This window comes from Gekko japonicus, unplaced genomic scaffold, assembly GCF_001447785.1.
Source record: "Gekko japonicus isolate JY-2015 unplaced genomic scaffold, Gekko_japonicus_V1.1 scaffold3595, whole genome shotgun sequence".
NCBI classification, from domain to species: Eukaryota; Metazoa; Chordata; class Lepidosauria; order Squamata; family Gekkonidae; genus Gekko; species Gekko japonicus.
In genome coordinates, this window is record NW_015173792.1 from 106432 (window position 1) to 119308 (window position 12877).

The window sequence follows — 12877 nt, forward strand, 5'->3', positions numbered from 1 at the left end:
CGCTCAAGCCTTGCCACTGGAGCCGGGGGAGGAAGGAGATCAGTGACAGAGCTGGGGGGGAGGGGATCGATGGGCCTGGTGGCTGGAAGTCGCTCAGGCCTCACTGCCAGAGCCGGGGGAGGGAGGAGATCGGCGACAGAGCTGGGGGGGAGTGGATCAATGGGCTCGGCAGCTGGAAGCCACTCAGGCCTCGCCGCCAGAGCCGGGGGGGGGACTTACCTGTGGCCGCTTCCTCCTCAGCCCTGAGGTCCTCCTGCTTCCTCAGGAGGGCAGCCGGAGGAAATACCCCCCCCGCAAGTATCGCAGGTCCCTCTTCTTGTGTTTATCTAATTCCCTTTTCAAGCCGTCCATGCTTGTAGCTGCCACCACCTCCTGTGGCAGTGAATTCCATGTGTTAATCACTCTTTGGGTGAAGAAGTACTTCGTTCTAACCCGACTGCTCAGCAATTTCAGAGAGTCATTCATTGAGTCATTCAGTACCAGCTGAGCCACCCATAGTGTGTGTAACATGGAACTGTATCACTGTGGCCCATGGTGTGCACACTTAGATCACAGATTGGGAGACTTTGGTGGCAGGAACCTCACAGAAGAGGTACTTTGCAAAACAAAGGCACTCTGAGCCCAAACAGCCAGGGCATATGTTGTTATATTTGCCTAACACTACTCTGTTCAGAAACTTTATAGGTACTCCAGCTCAAGAGACAGACACCAAAGGGGAAACCCTGCTCTCCCTCATGGGTGTGTGTGTATGCAAGGACAATACACTCCCCCCCACACACGCACAAAGGTAAGCAAGGGGAAGCCCCCTCCTCAAAATGGGACTGTTGCAACCATCTTCCCCTCCTTCCACTCCATACCTACTCTGTGTAACAAGTGTGACTCCTGAAAGTGTGACTGTGGCTAACAGTAACTATGTACAGTGCTGGGTGTGTGTGCAGATGTGCTGGCATTCCAGTACTGTGCTGCCAGCATGACACCATGTCAGTCACCCCTGTCCCTGCAAGTGGAGGCTGGTGACCACCAACCACCACACTCTGATCTGTGCTACTGCTGACCAAGCCAATTGTCTTGCAGGTTCAGAGTTCTGCGGAGCAGCCTAAGCAGACCGGGCAGGCTCAGTTCCACTGCAGTTCCATACAAGGCATGGGTATGTGCTGGCTCAGTGGTTACACTATGTACCCCACAAGGGGCAGCCCACTATGTGGGGACCTTCTCCAATGTGAGGAGGGCGGAGCTGTGAACATGCTAGAGCACCATATGCAGACCATTGGAGCTCTTCTTGTTTCTGTGGAATATTTCTCATTGTTCTCCTTCTGTCTCTTTGGACCCTGTGCAGGCAGCCACCCAACAGGGCAGGGGCCAGGAAAAATCGTATTCCCTGTGTGATTCCAACCACCTGCCAAGGCAACAGCTTGACTGACAGCTGCAGTGATGAGTGTCCATTTGGCTGCTCTGGAGTGGGTTGCCACTCTCTCTTGCTCTGGCTCAGCTCCTGCTCGACTGGCACACTTTCCCCACTCAAGGGCATGTAGTGACTGAGACAGCTCTACCTCTGACTCTGTGCGGCTTGTCAGTGTAATGTGCAAAGGACAGAAGCCTTTACTAGAATGAGAGGGATGGCAGCCCCAGTCCTCTGACTTGTTTCTGTGTTCCCCATCCTGTTCAATAAATGTGTAAACCACTCTCCAGCTGTATTTGTGTTTAATTGGGGATCAACAGATCAGGCTCAGTTCCACCTCCTGCTCATTCCTAACGACAGCTGCCTTCAGCTTGGACTTCTAATGCCAGGAGGGGGTTGAGGGAGTGGTCTCAGTGGGTGCAGATGGACATGCTCTTGCAAGAGGGAGGAGAAGGGTCTTCAGGTTGCATGCTGCCCCGGAGCACTGCTGGCATCTGATAAGGCATAAAGAGGTTGGGGTGGAGATGGACCAAGCACAATGGCAACACAAGCAAGGGGGGAAACAGGCAATGACAACCAGCCTCAGGAGCACAGGAGGGAGATGGTGCTTGGGGACTTGATGGGCAAAATGATGGGCATGTAGAGCTGCCAATCAGGACGAGAGATCCAGTCCCCTCCCAGTGATGTCTGATGGGGCCAAATCTCCCATGTGATCAGGAGTCCAACTGGACTGCTGTAGGGCTTATGTGGGAACTGAACTGGTGACTTTGGGTATGCTATGCCTGTGCTTTTTCATTGCACCATACCGGTCTCTGCAGTCTCCCCTTGCCCTACTTCACCTGAGTGGTGCTGACAGCAGAGATGCCCAATTCCTTATACTATGTCTTATTATCCCCATGTGTCTGGTTGGCAAACTGCTCCTAAGTGTCAGAGGTATGGGTTTGAGCCCAGCATCTCCCTCCTGTTTTGCTGCTGCTGGGCAAAAGGTGAACTTTGCCTTCCGGCCAACATCTCCCTCACTGGGAATCGAACCCACACCCATTTGCCACATGGGTGCCTTTTCCCAGTGAGCTGCAGGATGGTGGTAGTGGCGATGGAACTGCTGTTGGGGGAGGGTGCAGTCATGTATTCCCTTGTTGCTGTCCTGATGTCTCCATTCCTCTTGGCTGACAACAGACTGGTTGTCCCACATCCCACCCTGTCCAGAGGGGTCTTGGGCAGTCTATGAAGACTGCCTGGCCTAAGTGAGGTGATCATGCATCCTCCCCTGCATGTCCACCTAGTAGAAGGGATCTTAATTGCAGGTGGGGATTCAAACCCATGTCTGCTGAGCTCAGTGGAGTATGTTGTGCCACAGAGCTCCTTATGTGGGAACCTGTTTTCCCTGTGTTCTCATCCCTCAGTGTAGTCCACATATGGGTGGCAACGGTTTGACATCAGAGGACCATGGCTATGTTGTCCCACAATGGTTTGTTCAGCATGTGCCACTCACTCATGGAGGCAGTGGTAAGCAAACTGCTCCAAAATGTGTGGGTGCTGGCAGGCTTGTTACAGACGCTGCTATGATCACTATGCTGTGTACAGCTTTCCGAGGGATGTTTCTGTTGCCTTTTCCCCTCTGCAGCCACAGAGCAGCCTTAGGGTGCTGATTAGTACTGCCAGCAGCATGCTGGCTTTGGGAGTCTTAGGCTGGGGCTTTGGGGGACTTGGGAGCCAACGGTGCTAGTGAAAGCCCCAGTGGACAATATAGCTTTCTTTTGCCTTGCCATAACCCAACTGACCAAGCTCCTTTACTTTTTGCTAAACATATTCATTAAAGGCTTGGAACATATATGTAGGGTTTTACTGAATCCCCTGAAAGGACTTGCACATGTTTGGACAGAGGTACTCTACTGCAAATGTAAATAGCCCCAATCAAATGAGACAAACAGTGGGACACATCCCATGGTTTCATCTAGCCAGGTAGCAAAAAAATGGAGGCATTTGAAAATGCCTGCAGTGAATCAGCAAAGAGCTGGTGATGATTCATGCCACATTATTTTCCCCATTAATTTCAATTTTTTGCAGAGCAATGATTTGAAATCCCATTTCCAGCTGCTCTTATGTGGTTCTCTGCAATGGTGGCATAGCAACCAATACTTCCAGCAACTTAGCTCTAAGATTCTTTAAGAGGATATTATGTTCAGCCAAAGGGGTGCAATGGCTTGGCTCAGGGAAATCTGGGGTCAAACCCAGCTCAGCCATAAAGACAGACCAGCCCTAAGCAATGTTCCCTCTAAGCTGTGGAGTCTGGTGAGCAAAAATTCTACTTTGTGAGCTACTGGCATTAAAGTTGTGAGCAAGCTGTTTGGCTACTGCATACATTAGTTTGCTTTGGAGCCATCCTTCCTGAGCTAAGACCAAAATGTGTGAGCCGGAGGCTAAAAAACTGTGAGCTAGTTCGCACTACCTCAGCTTAGAGGGAACATTGGCCCTCTGCTATTCTACTCAGTACCAGGGCTTACTGTAAGGAAAATGTCCTGAGGACTGCTCTGTAATTGACTTTGGGCACAATAAACCCTCTGAGCTCCCTACCTATAGATAAAAATGACTATCTTGCAGAGTTGTTCAGCGGATAAGCAACTATTATAGAGTATCCCAGAATGTGCTGTAGAGATGGCAAACTGCTCTTTCTTCTTCAGCTACCTGAATGAACTGGACAGGATCACAGGTCCCAATTATCTTCCCACTGAACAAGATGTACTGCGATCACGAGTTAAGACCACAGGTATCATAGAGACAAGATTCTCTGTCAAAGACCTCAACTTCAGGTGAGCAAAACTCCTCATTCTCTAACTAATTAGAACTATGCCAGTTGTTCTGGCCAGTTTTCAACATCCATAATTAATCTGTGTGGATTTCACATTTGATGCTATAATCTACATGCCTTCATCCAAAAAGGTACATGATGCATGTAAACAATCATGATGGGTATGCAGTGAACTTAAGTTTCAAATGTAACATTTCACTTAAACTACTTTACTAAGGAACTGTGCTGCCTCTCTGTATGTGAGTTGGATAGTACTAAATATATGCCACAAATAATGTTTTTCCTTCTGCAGGATGTTTGATGTGGGTGGACAAAGATCAGAGCGCAAGAAGTGGATCCACTGCTTTGAAGGAGTGACCTGCATCATTTTCTGTGGAGCTCTCAGTGCTTATGACATGGTGTTGGTTGAAGATGACGAAGTGGTATGGTTTTAGCTCAAATTCTATGGGATTAAATATTGGCCCACTTCCAAGTGTGCCTGCCTCTGCCTATTCCCTGCCTTGAAGTGAATCCCCAAATTAAAACTCAGTAGGAACAAAGCTGACACCCAGCAGAGACAGATGTATATCACCCGCACACACACACACACACACTGATGGGTTAAAGCCAGAATCTCACACAACCTACTAGCAGTTGTGCTCCCAGGTAGCAGGAGAGAGAAATAGAGTGGGTACCCTCAGGGCACTTCAGAGTTTGTTTGTGCTGTTCTGACGCAAGCCCAGGAAGCAAAACAATAGTTGCCTGGCACTAACTTAACCCTGGTCAGAAAATAGAAATCTCTGCAAGCAGTTAGAATTTGGAGCTAGGATTAATTTGCAAAGCACAGCAACATCTAAGAACCAGTTAATTCCAGTCCTCCACATGCATGTAAGGCAGCCTACGTCAAAAATGACATCAAAATCAATGGGGCTCTTAAAAACAGAGGAATAAATAAATAATAATCCTACAGCGTGAGTGGGAAACACATTTGCTCAGTTTCTTTAAGACAGAGAACCAGCAAGATACTGATGCTTACATAAGGAGGTGTGGGTGGGGAGCACTTCTCCACTGTCCCGTGGTCTGCATACTTCACACTTCACACCCTTGGATGTGATTCCTTAAACGGAAATGTTATCTTCCGTATAGATGCAAGAATGAAAGTGGGGGAAAACCTGAGTACACGACACAATGCTGTGATCTAAAGCAATACTGGTCTGGATGACCTGTTCTCAAAGAAAGTAGCTATTGAGCAGCTGTTTGTAGGAGGAAAGCTGCAGATTCCATTCCAGAAGACACAATGATAATTATGTGCGTAGATGGCTTAAGGAAGGGAATTAGGCAGATTTATGGAAGATAGATCTATCCAGTGGCTCCTAGCTGTGGTGACTCAAGGGAACCTCCAGATGCACAGAACCATTGAACACCAGTGTATGAAGGCAATATCAGGGGAAGGCCTTGGCCTTCATAGCCTGTTTGTTGGCCCTCTAGGGTTACTGGTCAGCCACTGAGAGAAACAGGATGCTGGACTACACGGACCACCTGCCTGATCCAGCAGGACTCTTCTTGTATTCTCAGAAGTATTTTTCATCATGTCTTCTACCATTTTCCCTTAGAAATCATACCCAAAGGGGGAAATAATAGCATAGCTAACTGTACAGAATTTTAAATGGCAAGCTTTAACCCCCTCACCTGATTGTAGACTCTGTATCAACAGCAACAAAAAGAGAGAATAGAGAAAGGGGAAGATGGTTTGGCAGAAAACCATCAGCTGTTTTCTCCTAGCCAAATAAAACCAAATGTAGTCTGAGCATAAACAGACCAAAAAAAAAATCACATACTTGCAGAAGATGAAATTGGGGGGGGGGGGGAGGTACTTGGGTGCTTCCACCCACTCAAGGATACTTTAGACTTCCCTTAGGTATGGGTTTGTCTTTTTTATTAAAAGAAATTCCTGTAGGGGAGTAAGCAGAAATTGCTATCAAACTCTTTCCATGATCAGGAAATAGAAGAGAAAACCTTACAGAGTAAACACTTTCTAAGGCTCATTCCTTTAATCTATGCTGTTGCAACATAGGAATTAAAATGTTGGTTAAAACAGTGGTGGGGTGGTGGTAGGACACTGGACCTAGATTTGAGACACCTGTCGATTTAGTCTCAAGCCTCTAGTGCACTGTTTGACCCTGAAGAAAGTATTTAAACTTGCCTTGAGTATTTGCATGTGTCTTACCTAAAGTAAAAGGCTGCTTGGCGTAGAAATAGCAAGGAGCTTCAACATAGTCAGGCTATTTGTTTAAAATCAAGCGCCATTGTAATTAGACTCCTAGAGTAAGGAAAGCCAAAAGGCTAATCAAGAGTAGAGCCAAATTGCTCTGGTAAATATTTGCTCAGGTTGCAAAACAAGTGGAAGGCCATAAAAACATTTTGCAGTTTATTTTACAGCATTTATAGTCCACCTTTCCCAGTAAGTCTCGGCAAGTGTTCCTGTCTTTTTTACTAGAACAAAGCTTGAGTCCAGTGGCACCTTTACGACCAATGAAGTTTAATTTTGCATGCACATGAAAGCTTATAAACAGTATTAAACTTTGTTGGCCTTAAAGGTACCACTGGACTCAAACTTCATCTTTTTTACTGTTACATTCCTACCTCATAGAGTCACATGGCATGCAGTGCAGGGAGATGTGACTTGAGTAGGAACCCAAGGAAATAGTGGACCTCCCACCCAATACCAACTTAAGCGTCTTCAATTTCTGCAAGAGCATTTTTGGGTTTAATACATCATACCAAGTCTCATATTTGCTGTTAGCACTTATTTTTTTCTCCCCCTCCCCATTATTACTTCCTCTACCTTTTAGGAAAGCTTTCTTTTAAGCATCTGTTGGTTGGACCAAGGAGACCCAGGTCCAAATCACCCCTTGCCATGAAACTTTCTGAGTAACCTTGGGCATCACCCTCCCTCAGCCTGACCTACCTCACAGGGATGTTTAAATAGTTAGGTATGCCAAGCACCCACTCAAGGATGCCTTGAACTCCCTTTAGGTGTACCTCCAGCTGCATGGAAGCTGTTCTTCTGCAAGATGATCCCACCTGGCTAGGGGCTGCATCTGAATATCACGACTGCAGGGGGAGGGGCCACTTGGGGATGATTGCACTATACCCATCTCTGCAGTCTTCCCTGCACTGTTCCATGTTTTCAAAAGTGTATGGTCTCTCTCTTCTAGAACCGCATGCATGAATCTCTGCATCTGTTCAACAGCATATGCAATCACAAATTCTTTGCTGCCACCTCCATTATTCTCTTCCTGAACAAGAAGGACCTCTTTGAGCAAAAGATCAAGAAAGTACACCTCAACATTTGTTTCCCAGACTACGATGGTAAGTTGAGCAAGACTTCCATTTCGTGGAAGCTGAAACTATTAGAGCCAGGGGCCTCTTCGCTCAGCATTTCCCTTATATGAATGTACAGTGGTGCAGAAACAACACTGGCTTTAGCCAATGCACCACCAACAGAATTTCCCTTTGACCCTATAAAGATTACCCCGCCAACTGGGACAAACAGCTGTGTGGGTCAGTGGCTGCTCTAAGGGAAAGAAGGTGAAACCACCTCTCTTCACTCTTCTGTCAGCACAGCTCCACCCCTTCTATTCATTGGACTCAAGCACATACATTGATGAACACCATCATGCATAAAATGTATATTTTTATCACATACTCATTGGAACCTCTCTATCTACAACAACCTCAGCACTAAGCCACCCATCACTTCTCCCCCAGGTGCAAACTTGGGGGGGGGTGATACATTGCAGGCTGCTACAGAAAGGGAAGCTAAGGAAGTCACACTCCACAGGTGAAAGTCCTTGCTTCCATGGGAATGCTGCACTGGATCTCACACAATAATCTGAAACAAAATTCCATGGGTACCTACATTTCATAGACGGCCAGAGTCCTCTGATTATAAAACCACTTGCTGCACCAAAGTCACCATAAGTGGTAAAAGCATATCCCGTGGGGAGGGGAATAGAGAGGGAAGGTGCTCCAGGGAAGTCCTTGCAGGTCTCTTCCCACCCAGCAGCCATGCTGACACCATACAACTTGGCCAGACTGTTCCTGGGGAGTGGATAAAGGGGGAGGGAAGGTGAAGACAGGGGGAAGTCAAAGGGCTGGCTGGCGGAAAGGAGAGAAGAAAACAGGAAAAGGACCCAAGGCTAAGGTGGCTTTCAGGAAAGGGATAAAAGAAATAACAGAGGAAAGGAAAATGAAAGGCCCTCTCCAAGCCCCATTTGTTTTATATGATACTCATGCACTGAAAGGCTCAGATCGAGGTGTTTATTCACCATGGCATGGACGAACATGAGCTTTTAAACAAGTAAGATATCTTTCAGCAACAACTTGTTTATCTTCTCCCTTGTTTTCCCTTCTACAAACAGGCCCCAATACATACGATGATGCAGGCAACTACATCAAGCATCAGTTCCTTGACCTGAACCTGAGAAAAGATGTGAAAGAAATCTACAGTCATATGACCTGTGCCACAGACACACAGAACGTCAAATTTGTATTTGATGCAGTTACAGATGTCATCATCAAAGAGAATCTCAAGGACTGCGGTCTCTTCTAAGACTTCAGCTTTTTAAACAGGTAATTTTCATTCTAAGGAATATTAAAAGGTTAAGTTATATGTTGTAGCAACCTTCCCATGCGGGAACAAACCTCTGAAGCCTTTTATTCCGTGGGCTATACACAGGATGCTCTCTCCATTTTGAACAGAGAGATACTTGCAACTGATCTTGCACTTGAGTTTATTTCCATGCTTACAAATGTTATCCTTATGGTTCTTGTAAAAGTTCACTTGTTTCAAAAACAGTCTCAGTAACCTCAGAGTACAGTAAATTTTGGCTTAAACTTTAGACTCATTAAAACTTGCTCTGCTAGTGCAAGAGCCTGGCAAGTGTTTCTGAAATGGATGGTGAACTTAATCCTGAATTCCAAGGCAAGTTTCCCAACTTCCAAGCAGAAGAAACCTGAATCTTAGTATTACAAAATAAAAGCATTAGTCAAGAAAACTGTGTTGTATCCAGTGTTCCCTCTAAGCTGAGTTAGTGTGCGCTAGCTCACAGTTTTATAGCCTCTGGCTCACACATTTTCTTCTTAGCTCAGGTAGGAGGGCCCCAGAGCATACTGATTTATGCAGTAGCCAAATCGCTCGCTCACAACTTTAATGCCAGGAGCTCACAAAGGAGAATTTTTGCTCACAAGACTCCACAGCTTAGAGGGAACATAGGTTGTATCTGTGGTAGCTATGAGGTAGTCCTAATCTGCATGAGGATACATATGGAGACACAGTCTAAGTCTACAGAAATTGTTATGATTGTTCACACTTTACAACTATTTGGCACTGTAGTTTGTTACCAGGGTTTTACATATGATTTGTTCACAAAATTATCTTGTTCTGCCTCAGCACTGACAGAATCATTCATGCGTAGGTTTCTCTACCATTCCAGGAAGATTTGAAAATATTAATATTAGAAAGCAGTGGAAGAGTCATGCATGCAAATATCACCTCTAGGTCACAAATCAACCTGATAGTAGGCTATGTAGGAAGTTGCTTTCTGCCCCTCAAAAAACTGTTACAATCAGAACAGTCTCAAGACTGAGAGCCAGTGTGGTGTAGTGGTTAAGAGCACGGACTCTAATCTGGGAGAACTGTATTTGATTCCCCACTCCTCCACATGCAGCTGCTGGTGTGACCTTGGGTCAGTCATAAATTCTTTCAGAGCTGTTCTCTCATGATCAGTTCTCAAAAGAGCTCTCTCAGCCCCACCTACCTCACAGGGTATCTGTTGTGGGAAGGGGAAGGGAAAGGGATTGTAAACCGCTCTGAGACTCCTTCAGGTAGTGAAGGGTGGGGTATAAATCCAATCTCCTCTTCTCTCTATTGGTTAATGAGCTTTGAAGGTTTTACAGAGAACTAAAGTTGAAAAATATTATTTCAACTCCTTTATCAGGTAGTACCTTTCACTTATCGTTTAGAAATACCTGTTCTTTGTTTTGGAATCAAAATGTAATTTGATTTCTTTTCTCAAAATACTTTTTCTCCTGTTGTCTTCTTTTATTAGGAAAGACTTCCAGTTAGCTTCACTGTTCTGCTAAGCAGAGCCAACGGAGTAAACAAAGTCACTAAAGCAAAAAAGAGTCCATATTTTTCTATGACCCACCCACAACACAAACAGCATAACACCAAAAAGGTATGAAGGAACAAAGCTAAAAACCTCCCATTTTCCAGCCATTTTTTGGTAGCTTTCTTTCTTATCGAAGTATTCTGCAGTCTAAGTCTTCAAACCATTATTTGCAAGACAGCAAACACAGTCTGCAAACAAAGAATCAAGCATGTGATACTGGACCTTCATGTGTTTATGCAACCATGTTTTTAAAAAGCACATTTCTGTGGGAATGACATAACCAGTGCTTTTGTGGATTCTTTGACAGAACTGTTCAGTTCCTTATCTATAAATGGTCTGAACTGAGATTCTGCTGAGTGTGATCATAATGGGTTGAAAATGCAGGTCAGACATAATTCCTACATTGTTATATATTTGATCAACTTGCTAGTTTAGAAATAAGCACAGAAAATTAGATGGCATTTTTCAAACCTTCCAGTAAATACATTAATTGCAGTTCTCTGAAACTGGTGCAATTTGTCCCCACAGCCTTAAGTAGACAGCTCATTTGCTTTCTAGTGTCCAACTCCCCATAAACACATTAAGAGAATTTTGTGACCTGAGTGATTTACTCACCCCACAGAGAGCTCAGCAGTATTGATCCCAGCTCAATGCTTTATCTGTCTGCTGTGGAAACTATTTGCTCCACCTGTCTCACTAACCCCTGATACAAGAGGTCACAGCAATGTGCAAAAGAATATGATGGACATAGGGTTAGAGAACTTCTCCACACACATAGGAAATAGAAAGAGAAATGATACAACGTTGAAATGGTTATGTCAGCATTCTCACTCTGCTATTTAGAGCTGTATTTGTTCTTGACCATTTGTAAATACATCTGATGTTACTGTAGACAAGATTCTCTTTGTATCAATATTTACAGCAGAGAATCACTTATACAGCTTCAACTGTAGAAAATCCCAAAATAAAGAAATGCACATAAAAAGCATGGCTATGGTGTTTTGTTTTGAAAAGTAACTTAAAACATTTTAAAGTTCGGTTTTAGCTTTCAAAAGCCACCTGTTATATACATCTGCAAAGGCCTAATACAAGAACTAGTGCAGTCAATGGATAAGGCTGTATTTGAGAAAACTGGATTCAAACTGCAGGTCAACCATAGGCTTATACATTGGTAAGTTGCCACAACAAAATGAAACTTGCAGGTGTGAAACCATTACAGGATAAGCCTTACAGAAAGTTCATTCCCCCATATCTCAAGCAACAGCTTTCAGTGGAAGTCACCCTTTGTGAAATGTGAATACTTTACACAGTTGATGTGAGCTGAATATTCACTGCAAGCAGTGCAATGTGATTTCTTTTGTATTTCCAAAGTACACAAGGCAGAACACAGATACTTATTTTAATCAAAGAGTACCTTGCCATAGTACGCATGTAGATAAAAGTTAAGCTGATCATCTATCATCATATCAAGTGGCAAAGGAAATGTTCTCACTTTTCTCCTGTGATACTTAGTAACCCTTGCACATGGTAAAAAGTATTCTTGAAGGAGAATTTTATATACCCACTGTTATGACTTCTTCAGCAAGAGCTGGTAAAAATCTGGCCTCTGTTCTGACCTACTGTGTAAGCTGACCGATACAATGCAACTGAAACCTGGCAAATATTTCTCTAGAATACAAGCCACAAAAGCATTATAACTATACTAGCAGTAAAGCCCGTTGTGAAAGCAATACAACGAGATCTAGAAAGAGGCTCTGGGGCAGTGCTCTGGCTTTGGGCAAACAGTGTCAATTTGCTGTGGTGACCTCAGCAGGATATAATGACAGAGTCCACTGTTTTCTCCAGAGGAACTGATCTCTGCTACCTGAAGAGCAGTTGTAATTGTGAGTGATCTGTAGCCCTCACCTGGTGATTGGCAGCAATTGTTACCCAGGACAAAGTGGCTGGTTTGGAGGGTGTAGTCTATGGCATTCTACCTGTCTGAGGTCCCACCCCTCCACAAACCCCACCCTCTCCAGGCTCCACCCCTCAAATTCCCAGGAATTTGTCAGCATGTAGTTGGCAACCCCATCTCCTCCCCAGCTAACCATCAACCTACCCATTATCTGCCCCTTTGACTTCAGCTGACTTCTGCCCTCCCTTCTGCAGAGCAGTTGTAATACTGAGTGCTCTCCAGCCCTCACCTGGAGATTGGCAACAATGGTTCCCTATGTGGGACTGACTGGTTTGGAGGGTGGAGTCTATGGCAGTGTACCTGTCTGAGGTCCCACCCCTCCTCAAACCTCACCCTCTTCAGGCTCCATCCCTCAAATCTCCAGGAATTTCCCATCTGGAGTTGGCAACCCTATCAGGACTGGCCCCAATGTGTTTTCTCCCAAAGGCCAAAGTAGGTGACAGGACCAAGCTTAGTTGCCTACCAACAGGCACTGAGGGGAATGTAGGGTTGCCAGCTCTAAGGAGGGAAATACCTGGAGGTTTGGGGGGTGGATTCTGTAGAGGGCAGCATTGGGCAGG

At 45.1% G+C, this 12877-nt stretch overlaps 1 protein-coding gene across 1 annotated transcript in view; it reads left to right on the plus strand.

Moving 5' to 3' along the window:
• GNAT2 (guanine nucleotide binding protein (G protein), alpha transducing activity polypeptide 2) overlaps window positions 1–8816 on the plus strand; it is a 24158-nt gene extending 15342 nt beyond the window's left edge. The window contains exons 5-8 of the mRNA XM_015423556.1: window positions 4081–4209; window positions 4501–4630; window positions 7406–7559; window positions 8612–8816. Coding sequence (XP_015279042.1) covers window positions 4081–4209; window positions 4501–4630; window positions 7406–7559; window positions 8612–8802 — 604 coding nt within the window. The 3' untranslated portion in view covers window positions 8803–8816. The remainder of the gene's footprint in view (window positions 1–4080; window positions 4210–4500; window positions 4631–7405; window positions 7560–8611) is intronic.
• The last annotated feature ends 4061 nt before the right edge of the window (window positions 8817–12877 follow it).